The sequence below is a fragment of the Erythranthe guttata genome, chromosome 3 (assembly GCF_056151865.1).
Source record: "Erythranthe guttata isolate IM_541 chromosome 3, IM_541, whole genome shotgun sequence".
NCBI lineage: Eukaryota > Viridiplantae > Streptophyta > Magnoliopsida > Lamiales > Phrymaceae > Erythranthe > Erythranthe guttata.
In genome coordinates this window covers 15,843,942-15,861,714 of record NC_142535.1, presented here as the reverse complement: position 1 = coordinate 15,861,714, position 17,773 = coordinate 15,843,942, and the positions used below count along the sequence as shown (strand labels likewise).

At 34.2% G+C, this 17,773-nt stretch overlaps 4 protein-coding genes and 2 non-coding genes across 6 annotated transcripts; 4 read left to right on the top strand and 2 right to left on the bottom strand.

Moving 5' to 3' along the window:
• The first annotated feature begins 3,147 nt into the window (after window positions 1–3,147).
• LOC105956444 (cytokinin riboside 5'-monophosphate phosphoribohydrolase LOG1) lies at window positions 3,148–5,082 on the top strand. The gene is made up of 7 exons (XM_012980295.2): window positions 3,148–3,387; window positions 3,516–3,613; window positions 3,706–3,736; window positions 3,857–3,956; window positions 4,359–4,429; window positions 4,526–4,669; window positions 4,760–5,082. The coding sequence occupies exons 1-7, from the start codon at window positions 3,271–3,273 to the stop codon at window positions 4,853–4,855; spliced, it is 657 nt and encodes a 218-aa protein (XP_012835749.2). The 5' UTR covers window positions 3,148–3,270; the 3' UTR covers window positions 4,856–5,082.
• Window positions 5,083–6,596: 1,514 nt separating this feature from the next.
• On the bottom strand, window positions 6,597–9,838 carry LOC105956380 (endoglucanase 2-like). The gene is made up of 6 exons (XM_012980231.2): window positions 9,345–9,838; window positions 8,977–9,260; window positions 7,852–8,289; window positions 7,628–7,769; window positions 7,375–7,541; window positions 6,597–7,052 (listed from the first exon to the last, which is right to left on the bottom strand). The coding sequence occupies exons 1-6, from the start codon at window positions 9,538–9,540 to the stop codon at window positions 6,720–6,722; spliced, it is 1,560 nt and encodes a 519-aa protein (XP_012835685.2). The 5' UTR covers window positions 9,541–9,838; the 3' UTR covers window positions 6,597–6,719.
• A 1,382-nt stretch (window positions 9,839–11,220) lies between these two features.
• Window positions 11,221–13,754, top strand: LOC105956443 (L10-interacting MYB domain-containing protein). Its single transcript, XM_012980294.2, has 4 exons — window positions 11,221–11,354; window positions 11,987–12,079; window positions 12,203–12,532; window positions 12,962–13,754. Exons 2-4 carry the CDS (start codon window positions 12,002–12,004, stop codon window positions 13,562–13,564), a joined length of 1,011 nt encoding a protein of 336 aa, XP_012835748.1. The 5' UTR covers window positions 11,221–11,354; window positions 11,987–12,001; the 3' UTR covers window positions 13,565–13,754.
• A 312-nt stretch (window positions 13,755–14,066) lies between these two features.
• On the top strand, window positions 14,067–14,148 carry TRNAS-UGA (transfer RNA serine (anticodon UGA)). Its single transcript has one exon. It is a non-coding gene; the product is annotated as a tRNA-Ser (tRNA).
• Window positions 14,149–14,543: 395 nt separating this feature from the next.
• TRNAS-UGA (transfer RNA serine (anticodon UGA)) lies at window positions 14,544–14,625 on the top strand. Its single transcript has one exon. It is a non-coding gene; the product is annotated as a tRNA-Ser (tRNA).
• A 527-nt stretch (window positions 14,626–15,152) lies between these two features.
• Window positions 15,153–17,185, bottom strand: LQY1 (DnaJ/Hsp40 cysteine-rich domain superfamily protein). The gene is made up of 5 exons (XM_012980298.2): window positions 16,806–17,185; window positions 16,621–16,704; window positions 16,437–16,488; window positions 15,591–15,747; window positions 15,153–15,391 (listed from the first exon to the last, which is right to left on the bottom strand). The coding sequence occupies exons 1-5, from the start codon at window positions 16,971–16,973 to the stop codon at window positions 15,370–15,372; spliced, it is 483 nt and encodes a 160-aa protein (XP_012835752.2). The 5' UTR covers window positions 16,974–17,185; the 3' UTR covers window positions 15,153–15,369.
• Window positions 17,186–17,773: the final 588 nt, after the last annotated feature.

The following is a 17,773-nucleotide window of genomic DNA, read 5'->3' as shown; positions in this document are numbered from 1 at the left end:
ACCGCGTTACTGAAGGGAGTTCAGGCCAGAAAGGAGTTCTAGGCACGCGGTGTGGAGCTGCTGTTGGAAGAGACACGGAGTTCGAGTTGTGTACAAGAACGGCATATTACATAAATATGGAGTCTTTAGTGTTTTTATTAAATCCTATTAATGTACACTATAAATCTGAACTAGTGAAATCGTGTTTGCAGGTCCACGTGGATGTAGGGTAGGACACAATTGTGTCTGAACCACATTAATTCTTGTGTTCTGTTTATTTGCTTTAGTAGAGTATAACTGACACAATTGTGTCTGAACCACATTAATTCTTGTGTTCTGTTTATTTGCTTTAGTAGAGTATAACTGTGTTAACACAAGAATTACAGTTGTAACTAAAATCTTGTTTCAACTAAACATACTGTTACAACTTGAAATTACTGAATTTATAGACATATAAATCTACATAAATAATGACGGGTGCAGGACACGTGGAGATGACAAAAAAGTCAAGGAAATCGGCAAATGGAGAAACTCAATTTAAATTTGTACATCTCTTTAAGAAAGCCATATGACCAAGCAAACTAAAATGGAGGGGATTACTCTAAAAGGTCACACACTTTCCTGAAGTAATTTTGTCACTCCCCCCACCTTCCCGCATTACCTACCAAATTCAAATTAATCCATTTCAATTTATTCCAACTTCTTTTTTTTATATATATATATATATTGGGTGGTTAGGTTTTTTCTTCTACTTCTCACTTCTATATTCTCTCTCTATATATAAGATAAGATAATATATAATCTTGTTTTGAAGATTAGTACTATTCTTAACCACACATGCACTATGATGACATTAATTGTGATATTATAACTTAGTTTATTTCTATTCTTTTCTTTATTGGGTTGTCAAAACATTGATCTCACCCTTTTCCCCATGGCCAATGCAAACAACAGAATCTAGAAAGAGAGAGAGAGAGAGAGAGAGAGAGAGAGAGAGAGAGAGAGAGAGAGAGAGAGAGTAAACATTTATGTGTAACACTTCTAAGCCACGGAATGAAGATCAACTTGGCAATAAATTGGAAGGTGTCACATAGTGCAAATAGGGGTTGGTAGTCTTAATATTTCAAAACCAATTATTAAATTTAAAATATAAATACAACATTTAACGATTCAATTAATCAAACAATAAATGAAGTAGGATGATTTATTATGAGTACTACTTAATCAATATTAAGTCAATTGTATGTTTAATTTGAATTGAATTTGTGATTTTGTGTAGATAAGATGAAAAATAAATGATAAAGTATATGCAAAAAGTCAAATTACTTGTCACTTGATTTTCAGCTCTACTAAACCTCGTTCGAACTTGACTCGATTGTTTATTGCACTAAACTTGAACGCAACTTCAGCATGTCGATTAAACCCAAACGAACTTGAACAAAACATCCGTTCGTCTCGATTCTATTCAAGTGGTAAGTAGTTAGCCACAAACAATGTAAAGAATGTGGATTATATGACTCAGAATTAATATAAGAGTGGGGATAAGAATATAATTTGAGACAAAAGTGGTATAAAGACAACAACTTTTTGTGCCCAATTTGTATGACCAAGAAATTGTAGTGAACGGTTCAACGGTTCTAGTCTAGTAAAGAAAACCTTCATATGAAAATGAAATATATTTTTAATTTTGACTTTAAGATAAGATTAGGTTTTTTCAGTTGGAATATTCCCTCATGTCTCCCACCTATTGGTAAATCACATTCATTAAAGACACATTCTTTGGTTCACGGGACCTTTTTTTTATTTAATTTATTTATTTCTATTTTTTTTTTAATAATGAAAATTTCAGAAATTAAAAAAAAGATAAATTGTCAAGAGATGTTTGGCGTAAAGTAGTTACCTTTCTTTTTTGGGGTTTTCATAATAATCTTCGACAAGTTGTTTTCATTTATTTTAATTTTTAGAGGAGAAGACTTTTTTTCTTACCACTAAAATAGAAAAAGAAAAGAAAAAAAGAATATTAATTAATTAGCCCATGATTGCATTACACAGTCACCACTCATGTATTTTTCTTAATATTATTCAATTAGTGTGTAGATTTTAGAGTTAAGGATTGTAATTTATTAGAGAAATTTAATTTTGTTTTAGGTAACTTATTTTATGATTGAATGATTCAAACATCAAGTAAGACAGAAGCTAAGGTAGAACCGTTATTAGGAATGAAAGTCGGACGGTTCAGATCGAATATAGGACTTTTGTAATTTTGTTTTTTATTTTTTTTTGTAGCGGTTGTGAGTTTTGCGTAACAATGAAAGTCGGACGGATCAGATCGAAATTAGAACTTTTGAAAAATTTGTAATTTTTTTTCGAAAGTGGAAAACTAATTCTATTTATGTTCCATAAAGCTCTTTCCAAAATCCAAAAAAATCGATTCGGAATTGGCAGACTTCAGAAGTATAATATTGATATTATAAGTATAATTTCAAAAAATAATCAGAGTTTTCAAAAATAATTTTGGAAATATAAATTAGATCAGAAACCGTAATCTAATATGTATTCATTCCCATTAAATTCCAAATATTATCAGAAAAATTGAAATCAAATATATATACGAAATTTGGATGAAAAAAAATATTTAAAAATCCGATTCCATAGTATTCGAAATTTTCATTCCAATTTCCACGCGTTTTGCCCATGAAATTAAGGTGTGGCCTCCAGTGACGTGCACGTGCACCTCAATACGACACCGTCGCAACAACATTGTTTCACCTTACTCAGGTGGGCCCACCAACCTAAAGGCCCACATGATTGCTAAAAAAATAAATTAAATTACACATTAAAATATTGCATTAAAAATAAATTTTAAATTATTAAGTTTCTTTAAATATTATATATTAATACTTTTGAATTTATGAAATCAAAATCTTATGGAAATAAAAAAAATTTAAAAAAAAAAACCCTTAAAGAGAAAATGTGAAGGCAGGCCCCTTTCTTTGTCTATAGGTTTCCGATTGAAAATGACACAATTTCACAAACGAAATATAAAGAATAAAACAAAACAAAATTTAAAAAGAAAAAAAATAAAAAATAGTGACACGTGTAGAGATAGTATTGGCGAAGAACAAAGGGAATTTGGATATAAAAGAAACTATACTCTCTTCATTCCTTCCTATACAGTTTTCCTACTTAAAACTCTTTTTTTTTCTCAATCCCAAAATACAAATATTTAAATTAAATATATATATATTGATTGAAATTGAAATTAAAATAGTTAGTGGCGTGTTTGGTTAGATGGAAAACAAAGCGAGAAAATCATCAAGATTCAAGAGGATTTGTGTCTTTTGTGGCAGCAGCCCAGGCAAGAACCCTAGCTACCAGCTTGCTGCTCTCCACCTTGCCAAACAACTGGTAATTAATTATTATTACATAGTAATTAATTATTAAACTGTACGATTAAGATAAATATTGACGTGGAAATAAATTGTTTAATTGAGTAATTAATTATGGTAATTAAGATAGTAATTAATTATGGACAGGTTGAATGGAATATAGACTTGGTATATGGAGGTGGCAGTATTGGATTAATGGGTTTGGTCTCCCAAGCTGTCTTTGATGGTGGCCGCCACGTGTTGGGGTAATTAATTAATTTATTTTATTTTATTTTATTTATTTCTTAAATATTTATGATTATTTTTTATTTTTTTATTTTTTTATTTATTTTGGCAGGGTAATTCCCAGAACTCTAATGCCTAGAGAGGTAATTTTTTCAGATATTTATAATTGGTGTTACGCATCGTATTTTAATTTTAATATTATATTATATAAAAATAATAATTTTAAACACGAGAATAATTGAAGGGCAAAATCGTCATTTCAGATAACCGGAGAACCGGTCGGAGAAGTGAGGGCAGTGTCCGGTATGCACCAGAGGAAGGCAGAAATGGCTAGACAAGCTGATGCTTTTATAGCCCTACCTGGTAATTAATTTCATTTTCTTATTTAATCATTGCATTATATTTTATGTTAATTTATTAATTCATTCATTCATTGGATTTTAGTGTGCCATTTTCCTTTGTCTCGCCTTAATTGTTGCATTCAAATATCTTACTACAATCGGGATCAACCAAATTATTTTAATTTAGCGAAATATCGTTATCCTTAAATTGAGATCGGAAAAAAATATTAATTAAATAAAATTATTAATATATCGAGTTTCTGCTTTTGTACGGTGCAATCATATCAAGAATCCGTGCAATGCCAATTTGGAATAATAAATTTGTTTTAAGTATTACTCAAAAAATGATTCAACATTAATTTAAATGGTCCCAATTTTTAATGGGCTAATTAAAAAATAAAATAAATAAATAAATAAATTGCAGGTGGGTATGGTACATTGGAGGAATTGCTAGAAGTAATCACTTGGGCTCAACTTGGAATCCATGACAAACCGGTAAATAATTAATTAATTACAAATAATCACACTTATATTTTAAACAATTAATATTTTTTTAATTAATTAATGTTAATTTTAAATAATTAATTACAGGTGGGATTACTGAATGTGGATGGTTACTACAACTCACTGTTGTGTTTCATAGACAAAGCTGTTGATGAAGGGTTTATTACACCATCTGCCCGTCACATAATTGTATCTGCCCAAACTGCCCAAGAACTCATCTCTAAGCTTGAGGTACACCATTCTTTAATTTCTTTTTCTATAATAAAATTAATTAAATTTATGGTCTTAATTTTATTTATTTATTTATTATTTTTGGTTTAGGACTATGTGCCAATACACAACGAGGCTACACCTAAGTTGACTTGGGAAATGGAACAACAATTGGGGTATACCACAAAATCAGATATTGCTCGTTGACCAAGATATATTTCAAAAGTCTTTTAGTCAACGTAAATATATGATTTTATTTTTTATTTTTTTTAATAATCAATAGAAACGTGCAACATTTTAGAAGCTAAAGTCTAGGGGATGACGATAGCTCTATAGTCAGTGACCGAGTCAGCATAGTCCTATTCGAAAACATATTATTTGATTTAGCGATTTGTTATTTTTCGATTATTGCAATGTTACGTTTCCCTTGATTATTTTCCCATTATTTATCAAATGTTATCCTTGATTATTTTCTCCATTTTTAGTGGTGTTCTAAATAAAAAAAAATAAAAAAAAAATTGTATGGAATAATTTAGTGCTCTTATTATTTTTCATCAAAATTCACTTTATAAAGATATTTAAGACATTGTGTAGAATATGAAAGGGGGGAAAATACAGATTTCGCCCCTCAAGTTTACATCGATTTCACATTTAGTTCCCATATTCACAAAAACACACATTTGGTCCCTTATGTTTCAGAAATTCAATATTTTTAGTAATTTCGGTCAATTTTTTGTTAGTACTAACATAATCAAACGTGTGCCAATCACTGTCTTAATTGATGGAAATAACAGAAAGTGTTATATTATTGAAACATGACTCATGACTCATGAGGGACTAAATGTGAAATTAGTGCAAACTTGAAGGATGAAAAATGTAATTTTCACACCTATGTAAACTAAGAATGTTTTTGTCCAATTGACTTGCGTCTTCAACTATTCCAATTGAAATCGCATTTTGTCTTAGTGGGATTTGACTTTATAGTGCATTTAGGGAGGCAAAGTTGAAAACAATAATAGAACTATGTTTAATCTTATCTAAATTCCAACACATATGCAAAAGGACTAGGATTTCCAACAATGTGGTATTGAACATGTGCAAAAAAGCATATATATAATAATAATAAATTAATAAATGCACCAATTATTATTACATTGTTCCAAATTCAATAATGCAAAGAAATCAAAGACCCCACTTCCTATATTTGTTAGCACTTCCAAGTACAAAAAGGGTACACAAATAGACTTAAGACACTTCTTCTTGTTGGATCAAACATAATATATGTCACATCTTTTGTGTGTTCCCACTAATTCAAGATGTCCTAAAGATAAGAATTGTTTGTTCATCCACGTGGGATGAACATGCTTGATGCACATTTTGTATCTCTCTATCACACACACACATACGCATACTAACATGCGTATGTGTGTGATGCAATTTCATTCAAGTTGGGTACCTATCTAACGATCTGAGTTAAACTGTTGCAAGTATCGTAAGTAACAATTCATGTACGTTCAAATGATGAAAATGTCGAGGTAAGCATTATACGTTTGTGTTAGTACATGTGCGATGTGGGGCTATAGTCCATCTAGTCTGCGTCACGTTATCGCCCTTAGAGATCAAAAGTCTTCTCGGTATCTATCGTTTCTGAAAGGTCTCTCGAGCCTAACCTAAATAGAAGGGTTGTTGAAATGTCATGGTGTCGGGGGTTGGTTTCGGTGAAAATCCTCTAATGTTTAAGTCGGTTTCAAAATTTAAGAAAAAAGTGAGAGAATCTTAAGAGTATTTTAAAGATATTGAAAAGTGGTCCACCTTTAATTACGAAGACGTTGGGTGAGCTTAGACATGCCCACGAGACGAGGTTGGTTAGTCATTTTTCTTAAAATTGTTTTATTTTTGTAATTATTTATGTACCTGTAAATACCCCTAACTGTCTCATTTCTGCCAATTCACTCTCACAACTTTCATTTCCTTCAATTAAGCCTTCGATGAATACACTATATTCATAATTCACTTAATTTACAAGATAATACATATGAAAAAAGTTAATTTACAAAAATAAATGATAATCTTATGCAAAAGATTGCACCACAGAAGAAGTGGCAACCAAACCCGAAAGAAGCCCAACAATGAAAGCACTATTGTACGTGGTCGGTTCGCCCTGCATCGAATTATTCCTCGAATCCACATACGATTCATTAAGAAACGGGCCCCCCACTAGGGCCCCGGTTGCCACGTTCGGGTTGGGGTCGTCCGAATCAAGCCACTTGAACCCGTCTTTACAGCCCGGGTTTTCATCTCCCGGAACCGAGGCTCCTCTATGGTGAACATATTCCGGATACTTATTCCCGAATCCCACAAGATAACTCATTTTCATCGGATTATTCCCCAAAACATAATTTGCCTAACACAAACCGTTACATATATCCAAAATGAGTATTAAGTACTGCAAAATGTTTTCGAGTTTATTGCATTCAGTACCCCTGCGCTATATCAAACTGCTAAAAAAACTCCTCGTGTTATTGATATTAGCAAAAAAAAAACGCTTATAATAGTGAGTTTTTAGGGGGCATTTTGCTATAAAAAAATATGAATCATAGCGATATTTTTGGTAGTAAAAAAGCACGGGAAGTTTTATAGCAATTCGATAAAACAGAGGGGTGCCGAATGCAATAATAAACCCAACGATTTTAGTAGTAGCAAAGGTTTCCAGAAAATTATTTTACCTGTGTGATTGCAAATTCCCGAAGATCCGAGGCTTTAAAGTTGTCGCCATCGCAAGATAGCTTATCGGTTCGAGAAGTGAGCATGTAATCACTATAAACGACGGCTAAAAAGGCCGATGCCACGGGATGCTGCAAAGCGTTCCATTCGCTCACCCATATTAAACCATCTGCATTTGTAAATTTTTAATCATCCATTTTTTCTTTAGAAAATTCTAATAGATTATTATATTCCAAGTCGAGATTTCAAGATTACTTTCGGTTCTACTCGAGGTGGCGGATGAAGATTTCGGTATAAGGCCACACATCACAGCTTCCGCCGTCTTCCTATACTTATCGAGCGCATCGGAATTCGACACTTCTTTCGAACCGAAGAAACTAATCCTCGACAACAACACCTTCATCAAAATCGACAACTTTCTTATTTAAAATTAAAAAAAAAATCCATGACCTTAAAATAAAAATAAAAATAAAAATTACCTGAGCTCCCGGGAGTTTATTATCCCAACTAAACCAAGTGGGACTACCCCAATTAGCGAAATCCTCTCCGTTTTCGCCCGTCACGTAATCAATATACGTGGCCTCGCCCGTTGCATGGTAAAGCCAGCTGGCGGCCCACAAAAGCTCGTCTCCGTAGCCGGTGGAATTATAGTAGGTTTGAACATCGGGAATGCTAATGCTGTAAACCTCTCTATATTTATCGGCAAATTGAAATAATTGTACGGCATGCTTAAGAAGCAAGCTCGAATACGTCGAATCGGTTGACTTAAATACGAGATAGGCGGATGCAAGAGCGGCCGATGTTTCGGCCGCCACGTCACTCCCCGGATAAGAAGCGTTGACTTGTGTAAGAGGTCTTGCCTCTTTCATATCCTCTGGCCTGTTCCAACAACCATGGTCTACTTTAGCATTCCCCACCTGCCAAAAAGAAAATGTTCAAAAAAAAAAAAAAACAACCTTACTAATTTAGGGTTTATTGTATTTAGCACCCCTGGGTTTACTCTAATTGTCAAAAAACTCCTGATATTATAAATATTAGGAAAAATACCCCTATGATGCATTTTTATAGCATAGAACCCCAAAAATTGTTCAAAAGAAATGTAGTTTATTGCATTTAGTACCCCTATGTGACATCCAATTGCCAAAACCCCCTCCTTGTTATTAATATTAACCAAACCCCCTTATATTGAATTTTTTTAGCACACAACCTCCTAAATAGCAATTTGCTAAATAAAATAACACGGGGAGTTTGTTAGTAATTAGAGAAAACACGGGGGTGTTGAATGCAATAAACCCAAAGAAACAACATTATTAATTTGGGTTTATTGTATTTAGCACCGCTATGTTTACTAAATTGTAAAAAAAACCTCTCGCATTATAAATATTAGCAAAATCCTCAATAAAAATTCAATTTTATTACCAAACTACCCCCTAAAAACACACCATTTAGGGGGATTTAATTTGTGCTAAAAAAGAATGCGGATTTTTTGCTAATATTTATAACACGACATATTTTTGGCAAATTTAGTATAACACAAGGGTACTGAATGCAACAAACTCTTATTAATTAGGTTGAAGCGCGACACGATTTATTTACGGATCGACCTGAATATAGAGGACGTTGGCAGTCGGATGAGAGTTTACGAGATAATCGGTGATCCATTTCAACGAGTTACGAGCGGGTTCTAATTGACCCGCCCCATTCATTTGATCACCGTATTCGAGTATGGCCCACGATAGTACCGTGGCGGTGAACGCCATCGGAAACCCGAATTTCATGTGGTCCCCGGCATCGTACATTCCCTTTGAAAGATCGATTTTCGCTTCGCTACCGTCTTTTAAAGCCGAATCCCCCCTCCAAGGTATCTGATTCTCATCCAATTTCCCAGCTGCAATTTTTAATTCCAATTAATTTTTTTTATAATCATAATTAAATGAAAAAAAAAAAAAACGGAGAGGGAGGAGGGGAATACATTTTTGAATGTCGAAGAACTGCATTGCGATTTTGAGCGCGTCGGAGTATTTCTTCGGGTCGCCGAGAGCAGGCGAACCGGAGCCCCACGTTTTGTGTTTGAGGACCGCGAAAACCGCAAATGCGATTCCCGCCAAAACAATTATCACCAGGAACCAGCCGCAGCACCCGCTGCTGGATCGCTTTCTCTGCTTCATTTAATTTTTTTGCCGGGAAAAAAATTGAAGAACGAATATATATTTTCTCTAACGTTTGAATCCCACACGTGCGGAAAAAGACTGATTCTTGAAACGATGAAGATTCGACCCTGGTATTGATTAATGTGGAGGTAAAATGGGTAATAGGGTTTTGATTTTGAGGAAGAAAAAAATTGAATTTTGGGAAGAAGATTTGAAAATTAATCTTGGAGAAAATAGGGCGCCGAGAAATATTGCTCAACGACGATTCATAGAGGCATTGTTTGAAGTGGAAAGTACTAAAATGACCTTGGTAGTTGATGGTTTTGTTTTTAAGGCGGTGTTTGTAAAAACTTTTAGAAATAGCTTATGAGTTTTTATTTGTTCCTAATCTGATTTTAGATGTACAGTTTAATTTAGTTTTTGCTTCTTTTAAAATAAGTTGATTTAAACAAAAAATTTTTAAAAAGCACCTCGAAATTGGTTTTTTCTATTTAATTTGACTTTTGCAGCATATTAGTAAACATCGCCAACTTTTAGAAATAAACACTTAATACCCGATTAACTCATAATTACTAAATTATTCTTTTGAATAAGTTTTTTGCAAACACCACCTTATTTCCCAGAAAAAAAATCAATTCTCTTGCAATGTGTATGGTGTTGCCGTGTGTAGTTTACTATGTATTTCGGACACGGAAACGACAATACGAGCATGACCTGAAAATGGGGAAACGGAGTGAAACGTGTAAATTTTAAACTTATAGGGATATATTTATAAATATGCTATATAAACATATATAAGTTTTTATATATTTCCATACAAATATATTCAAAATAAATATTATTATCAACTATCAATTTGCAATTGGTCATTAAATCACGTAAGTAATTAGCGAAACAACAAAAAAAATTGAAAACTTGTTATTCAAACATGTTTCTAACTTTTTAAAAATTGCAAAAAAGTTCAATAGGCTGTCCGGCACGTGTCGGACACGAAACATGTTCGAATTACTGATATGCTGAGAAGTTGAAGTTTCTATGCTACATAAATAGTTTGAATCGAATTCGAATTATTAAACTCCACGAATTAGGACCTTATGGCCATTGATTAATTTATGCTAATAGTTTAATTAAGTAAATAAAAGTAGAAGCGGGCCTAAAAGCCCAATATTCTCATTGAGAGCCCATCAATAAAGCCCGGTAAATTAAACTCACTCTCTCTCGCTCTAAAAACCAAAGATCATAATATCAAGGGTAAATTACAACCACCCCTTGAGGTATGGTCAAATTACAAAAACCCCCTCTTGTTTGGATAATTACAACCACCCTCAACTCCTCAAATTTAGTGGAATCTTCGAGATTTGGAATATTATCACTTTTGTACCCATTTTATCACATTCGAACTCTACATTTCGAAGCAAGATGATTATAATATGTGTTTTTTAGCTTGTATATATCAGATTGTGGTGCATCAAAAACTGTATTTTTATACAAAACGAGTACAAACTAGAGCACATTCCACGAAATCTAGATGATTATGTTGAATTTGACACGATAAGGGTGGAGGTGTAAGAAAAAAACATAGTTGAGGGGTAGATGTAATTATCCAAACAAGAGGGGTTTTTTTGTAAATTGACCATACCTCATGGGGTGTTTGTAATTTACCCTAATATCAAATGATAGTTAATTCTTTGAATATTCGTCTCCCTATTTTCACCCATAATCACAATTCTACTCACTTCTCTCAAAGGACCTAAACCTAAAATCTCAAATTCTCTCGACGGCGTCGCCGTTGCGTCGGAAAATTCGGCCGTTCTCGGAATCTCTCCGATGAGGTACGTGTTCTCCTCTTCATTTATTCGATTTTAATTTCGTCTTTTATATACTGGATTCGCCCATTTGCGTCAATTTTTTTTTTTGCTGTGATTGATTGTGAAAACTGTGTGCTGTGATCAATTTCGACGAATCATGCTCACTAGAACCCTGTACGCTGTCGTTTTATGGTTTAGGAGACAATGCCATGCTTGGTTTTTTTTTATTAGCCTTTTTCTGGTTTTTGAACAGTAAAACTATATGCTATGTATTTGTACAAGTTCTCATTTTTCATGGTTTCTTGCTTTATTAATTAATTAGTGAATTATTTTTGGGGAAGGTGTAGTGTTTTTGTCGCAATGTTGTAATGCTCGTAACTCTTTCCACTTTTATTGGATTCGATTTTTTCGTGATAAATGGTCATCAAATTTTGGGTTGTGTCATTGTAGACTAACAGTCGTATCATTGTTTGACGAGTATTTTCACACGTCGCAATTGCTTTATCTGCCGGGTTTGTGGTCTTCCACTATATGACTCAAAAGTAATAGAAAATAAAAAATAAATATCTGTATGTTGATGTTTGTGATTTAACATGGAATTTTTTGTACTAAAAAAGTACACGAGCATCCAATTTAAGAAAGTACACTTTCCCTAGATTTTTGTCGGTGTGATGTGGCACACACTTGCGGAGGAGCAGAGCCAACATTTCGACCGCATATGCAAGTTTTGGGGCGAGGATCCACCCAGGGTAAGTTTGTTCGATTATTTCCCAATTGAAAGATATTAAGCAGAAAAAAGTAGTGACTAGTGATTGATTTATTAATTTTTTTCTTTTTTATGTAAATATATAATGGTTTGCGTGGCTATAAAGATGGAGAGTGAAGCTAACGACAATCAAGCGAAGCAAGAGCGATTAAGGACAAGGTGGACCCCAGAGCTTGACAAGATATTTGCTGACATAGTTGTGGAGCAGATTCAACAAGGGAACAGGCCAAACAATGTGTTTGACAAGAAAACATGGAACCAAATCCGAGAGGAGTTCAATAGGCAGACCAATCTCAGTTTCAACAACAATCAATTGAGGAAACATCTTGATGTTCTTCGCACGCGCTATCACAATCTTCAGTCGTCTTTTATTCAAAACGACGTATTGCAGGAGGATCCTTGCTATGTGGGCTTCGATCTTTGGGAAGATATTGGGGTATGTCACTCTTTTCTTGTCTCTCTTCATATTAACGTTTTATGAAGTGATATTGCTAGGCCTCGTTTGGATGGTAAATTAAGCCATGATTGATTTTATAATTTGATGTTATCTGATCTTTAGTTAGGGCTCTTTTTGGTTCATGGATTTTGAAATGAGGAAAATGAAAATGCAAAAGCAAAAGCAAATGAAAACAAAAACAATGAAAATGGTACCCAAGCGAATGAAATCATAGTTTACGTAATCCTTTCATCTTTTTACTTGGTATTTTACTTGATCCAGTGAAATAACTTTTCGCAATTAAGAAAAAATGAGCTCTTATCTTAGGGGATTGTGTATTGTACCTCCACTATTCTTATCTTGACAACCAAACAAGGCCTTGTAGTACTCGATTATGCTGACTTGCAAATCCATCATATATTATTACAGGCACAACCGAAGATCGAACCAACAACAAAGACAAAGGAGAGTCCTATTTACGAGCAACTATGCATAATATTTGCAGACTCGGGTGTCGACGGAAAATACGCCCAATCCAGCCACTACGAAGGACTGTGTCTTGACCCTTCAGGCCCCAAAACTCCACCGACATCGAAACTACTCGAATGCCAGGTGTCATCCCCTCGAAACATCAGCAAGAACACGGCCGATAATAAAAAGAGAAAAGCAGGGTCTCTGCCTGAAAGAAGCAACAGCAACTGGAACCAAGAATTAGGGGATGCAATGGCGGGGGCAATTATGGAAATGATCGATTCTTCGAAGCTAAGAAGAAGATCCGCGGGGCCCACGGTGGACGAGAGATTTACGATCAGTAACTGTATAAAAACATTGGACGGAATCGAAGGGGTCGAAGACAGCCTTTACTATGCCGCGTTGGATCTATTCGAGAATCCTAGTTTCAGGGAGACGTTCGTTTCTCTCAAGAGTAATTCGGTAAGGTTGACTTGGTTGCAGGGGAAGTGTGGCAGCAATGTGCCCATGTGGCAGTTGACTCCTAGCTCTAGTGCATATCTTGGTGGCAATAGTTTTTGAGTGAGAGGATCAAGTTTATATATAATATATGTTTAACTGGTGAAATGTACAGAATCTTTTTTTTTTTTTTTTCTTAAATAGAGTTATACAGAGGAGGTTTATACATTAAGGTTTTTTTTATTATTATTAGTAATTGTTATGTAGAGAACAAAAGGATCTTGAAATTTAGAAGATAACTTTTACCTAGTTATTTTTTGGTGGTGTTATCATATGTGGAGATATGAGAAGTGAGGCTTTGATTTTTTATGCATGCATGCAAGTGAAGAACCAAATGAAGGTAGAGTTGTCTTGTTTTCTCTAGTTTTATATTTTAAATGTGATGAGACCTTGGTTAAATGTCGAAGGGAATCAAATCTCATGGGAAGTTTTTGTAAAAATAAATAAATAAATAAAATAAAACCCAGGGACCAGGGACTCCAGCTGTAATTACGCAGTACATCTAGTTATGGTTCTGGTTTTAGTAATAGAATAGGTAATTTGTAGCTGTTGGAATGACAAAAAGGTCGATATGTCCGAGTGGTTAAGGAGACAGACTTGAAATCTGTTGGGCTTCGCCCGCGCAGGTTCGAACCCTGCTGTCGACGTTTATTTTTTGTTTTAAATTACTCCAACCCTTTTTCAATCAATTTATGCCTGGAATTAGCATTGCTTAATATTGGAAATTGTGATTGGGGGCATGTGTTAAGTCTGGACTGGACCTATTTTTGTGCCTCCATGAATTATATATATAGTATGCGGAGGCGGAGGGAGGGGGCAAGGTTGGCGTTGTGTACACCGTTGAGCAATGGTGTATACGAGGAGAGATCAGGTTTCAAGCGACGGTCGACAAATTCCTTGTACTAGCTCACTTTGTCTTGTTCTGCGAAAGTGAGGGAAAATAGTGCATCAGCAGTTTCCATATTATTATTGGTAAAAGAAAAAAAAAAAGTATCATCTATAAATTGTCAAGAAATATGTATCTTTGGTAATCTTCACCAAAGTCGATATGTCCGAGTGGTTAAGGAGACAGACTTGAAATCTGTTGGGCTTTGCCCGCGCAGGTTCGAACCCTGCTGTCGACGTTCATTTTTCATTTTCTTCCTTTTCTATTTTTGTACTTTGTAATTATATTTATGGGTAAATTACAAAAACACCCCTCTTGTTTGGATAATTACAACCACCCCCCTCAACTTATCAAATTTAGTGGAATCTTCGAGATTATATGGAATATTATCACTTTTGTACCCGTTTTATCCCATTCAAACTCTACATTATGAAGCAAGATGACCATAATATGTGATTTTTAGCTTGTATATATCAGTTTGTGGTGCATCGGAAACTGTATTTTTTACACAAAAAGAGTACAAACTAGAGCACATTTCACGGAATCTAGATGACTATGTTGAATTTGGCACCATAAAGGTGGAGGTCTAAGAAAAAATCATAGTTGAGAGGGGTAGATGTAATTATCCAAACAAGAGGGGGGTTTTTGTAATTTGACCATACCTCAGGGGGGTGTTTGTAATTTACCCTATATTTATTTATAAAACAGTCCTTTTTTTTTTCCCATCATTTTTTCACTTATTTAACAATGCAATGCATTATAATATTCTTCAAACTGTAAACACTCTCTCATTCACAGATAAATACACATAATCTGCCAATTCAATTAAACAAACTGTATTAAGTCATTTCGAAAATACATAGGTTCCCGAAAAACAAAAAAAAAAAAAAAAAGAAAAAAAAAACGTGTTAATGCCGCGCGAACAAGTCAATAAGGCATCAAAGAATTCCTCTTCTGTATGCTGTCACATTCTCCACACGGTTTAATCGTCATCCTTGAATTCTCTGCTCCAAGGAAAAAAAAAAACGTAAGCATCGATGCAATTTAATTCGAAAAAAAACCCAAATAAAATCACGGAACTCGAGATTCAAAAGTCTACCCGATTCCAATTTTCAGTTCAGAAAAGTCCCCCTACTGTTCTACATTATTGTTTATAACTCTAAATTTATGATATATATATGATCATAGAATCGAACGGCTGACCTGCGATCAAGGTACCGAGGTTGAATTCCATTGCCTTGGCACGTGGTGCATGTCAAAGAACCAGCCCCGTCACAGTTGATGCATCTAGAAACTTCCTTTTCTTCTCCACCAAGATCAACTATCACATTCCCACTACCCGTGCAGAATCTACATTTCTCTGCACAAAATATGTCGAGACGTAATCTTAGCTGTACATTTTTTTAGCAATAGGAAATGGATATTAAATCAAGAAGCATCGGTATATAAATGTGACTGCACAGATATTTTACGCTCCAATCTTTGATGATCTATTAAGGTTTATTGCATTTAGCACCCCTGTGTAATCCTGAATTGCTAAAAACTCCCTATGAAACTCAGTTTTATAAGCAAACTATCCCCGAAAAATGCATCATAGGTTTTTTTATTGCTAATATTTATAACAGCGAGACTTCTTTTAGCAATTCGGTATTACAAAGGGGTACTAAATGCAATAAACTCTATTATATTATGTATTACTTTTTCCTTAAAGAATTGGTAGAAAAATGAATCCCCTTTCGATTTTCGCTGGCTCATAATAGAATGTTTCGTGGACAAGGAAAGATTAGCATCTTCCAAAAGTTCAAATAGGAAATGATAATAATGCAGTTGTAAGAGAATGCATCATTTTCTTTCGACTACATAACTTAGATTTGCACGATCAAACGGAATCATTTAATCGTGTAAATATCAAGGCACGATTATTTAGTCGTGATTTATAAGCTCCTATATCGATGTAGCTATAATGTCTTTAGGAAAACCGAGCTTGGAATAATGAAATAACAGTCTCACTGCGCATAATTCATTTCGATTATAAACGACGGAACTTACGAGCACCACTGCCATTGCAGGGGAAGCATGGTTGAGTATTGTCTCTTTTCGACTGAAAAATAAAATTAAAATAAATAAATATTAATTCACCTTTTATTCATAACATATCATGGAATAATCGGATTGAAATTAATTCTAAAAATCAGAACAAAATTAAAAAAGAAGAAGAAGAGGGAAACCCTACAGCACTGTCAATTTGGCTTTCATAGAAAACAGGAATCCCAATCCCAACAGCTACGCTGACTACCCCAACTGTAATTGCCACTATCTGAAATTGACGAACACCAACCAAAATTAATGGCAACATTAACAAATATATTTTAAAATAAAATAAAAAAAATCGAGAAAAAATGGGGGAATTTGAATTACTGTGTTCTGGTCGAGATCGGCGGCTCTGATACATGGATACGGAGGCGGCGGAGAGCGTTGAGTAGATGTAAGGGATTTGGTGGGAGAAGAGAGCTTGAGTGGGCAGTACAGAAATGGAGAGTGAAGCCGACAAGCTGAAGAAGACGGCGCAGCAGCTAACATTTTCATTTATTTAATTATTTATTTATTGAGAGGGATTGTTGACATTGAAATTGAGATTTAGCAGAAAGGAAGAAGAAGATTGAAATGTGAGGAGAGGAGAATTTTGAAGTTTCTGGTGTTGCTGTTTGTTTGTTTCAATGGCGGATTTTGGATGCTGTGGGGTTCGTTTCAATCTTCATTCTTCACCAGCCATATTTTTATTTTCTTATAATAATAATAATAAGGGTAAATTACAAACACCCCTGAGGTATGTTTAAATTACAAAAACACCCCTTATGTTTGGATAATTACAACAACCCCCTCAACTCATCAAATTTAGTGGAATCTTCGAGATTAAATGGAGTATTATCACTTTTGTACCCGTTTTATCCCATTCAAGCTCTACATTATTAAGCAAGATGATCATAATGTGTGATTTTTAGCTTGTATATATCAGTTTGTGGTGCATCGAAATCTGTATTTTTACACAAAAAGAGTACAAACTAGAGCACATTTCACGGAATCTAGATGACTATGTTGAATTTGGCACCATAAAGGTGGAGGTCTAAGAAAAAATCATAGTTGAGGGGGGTTAGATGTAATTATCCAAACAAGATGGGGTTTTTTGTAATTTGACCATACCTTCGGGGGTGTTTGTAATTTACCCTAATAATAATAATAATAATAATAATAATAATAATAATAATAATAATAATAATTATAATAATAATATTTTGCTGGATTGGGCCGTTGTAATTTGTGGAGCTGAATTTTGCAATAATGCAGTTTGGTCACTAAATTCGGTCGTTGGATAATGATTAAATTGA

What these genes read in the sequence shown, in the direction of transcription:
- LOC105956444 (XM_012980295.2), top strand. Translation starts at nt 3,271, where the DNA reads ATGGAAAACAAAGCGAGAAAATCATCAAGATTCAAGAGGATTTGTGTC. An exon ending in TCCACCTTGCCAAACAACTG is followed by an intron (nt 3,388 to 3,515) that starts GTAATTAATTAT and finishes AATTATGGACAG; the next exon opens with GTTGAATGGAATATAGACTT. An exon ending in TGCTTTTATAGCCCTACCTG is followed by an intron (nt 3,957 to 4,358) that starts GTAATTAATTTC and finishes AATAAATTGCAG; the next exon opens with GTGGGTATGGTACATTGGAG.
- LOC105956443 (XM_012980294.2), top strand. Translation starts at nt 12,002, where the DNA reads ATGTGGCACACACTTGCGGAGGAGCAGAGCCAACATTTCGACCGCATA. An exon ending in GGGGCGAGGATCCACCCAGG is followed by an intron (nt 12,080 to 12,202) that starts GTAAGTTTGTTC and finishes GTGGCTATAAAG; the next exon opens with ATGGAGAGTGAAGCTAACGA. An exon ending in ATCTTTGGGAAGATATTGGG is followed by an intron (nt 12,533 to 12,961) that starts GTATGTCACTCT and finishes ATATTATTACAG; the next exon opens with GCACAACCGAAGATCGAACC.
- LOC105956380 (XM_012980231.2), bottom strand. Translation starts at nt 9,540, where the DNA reads ATGAAGCAGAGAAAGCGATCCAGCAGCGGGTGCTGCGGCTGGTTCCTG. An exon ending in CCAACGTCCTCTATATTCAG is followed by an intron (nt 8,290 to 8,976) that starts GTCGATCCGTAA and finishes TCTTTTTGGCAG; the next exon opens with GTGGGGAATGCTAAAGTAGA. An exon ending in GGGAATTTGCAATCACACAG is followed by an intron (nt 7,053 to 7,374) that starts GTAAAATAATTT and finishes GGTTTGTGTTAG; the next exon opens with GCAAATTATGTTTTGGGGAA.
- LQY1 (XM_012980298.2), bottom strand. Translation starts at nt 16,973, where the DNA reads ATGAAAATGTTAGCTGCTGCGCCGTCTTCTTCAGCTTGTCGGCTTCAC. An exon ending in CCGATCTCGACCAGAACACA is followed by an intron (nt 16,705 to 16,805) that starts GTAATTCAAATT and finishes CGTCAATTTCAG; the next exon opens with ATAGTGGCAATTACAGTTGG. An exon ending in CTGCAATGGCAGTGGTGCTC is followed by an intron (nt 15,748 to 16,436) that starts GTAAGTTCCGTC and finishes TATTTTGTGCAG; the next exon opens with AGAAATGTAGATTCTGCACG.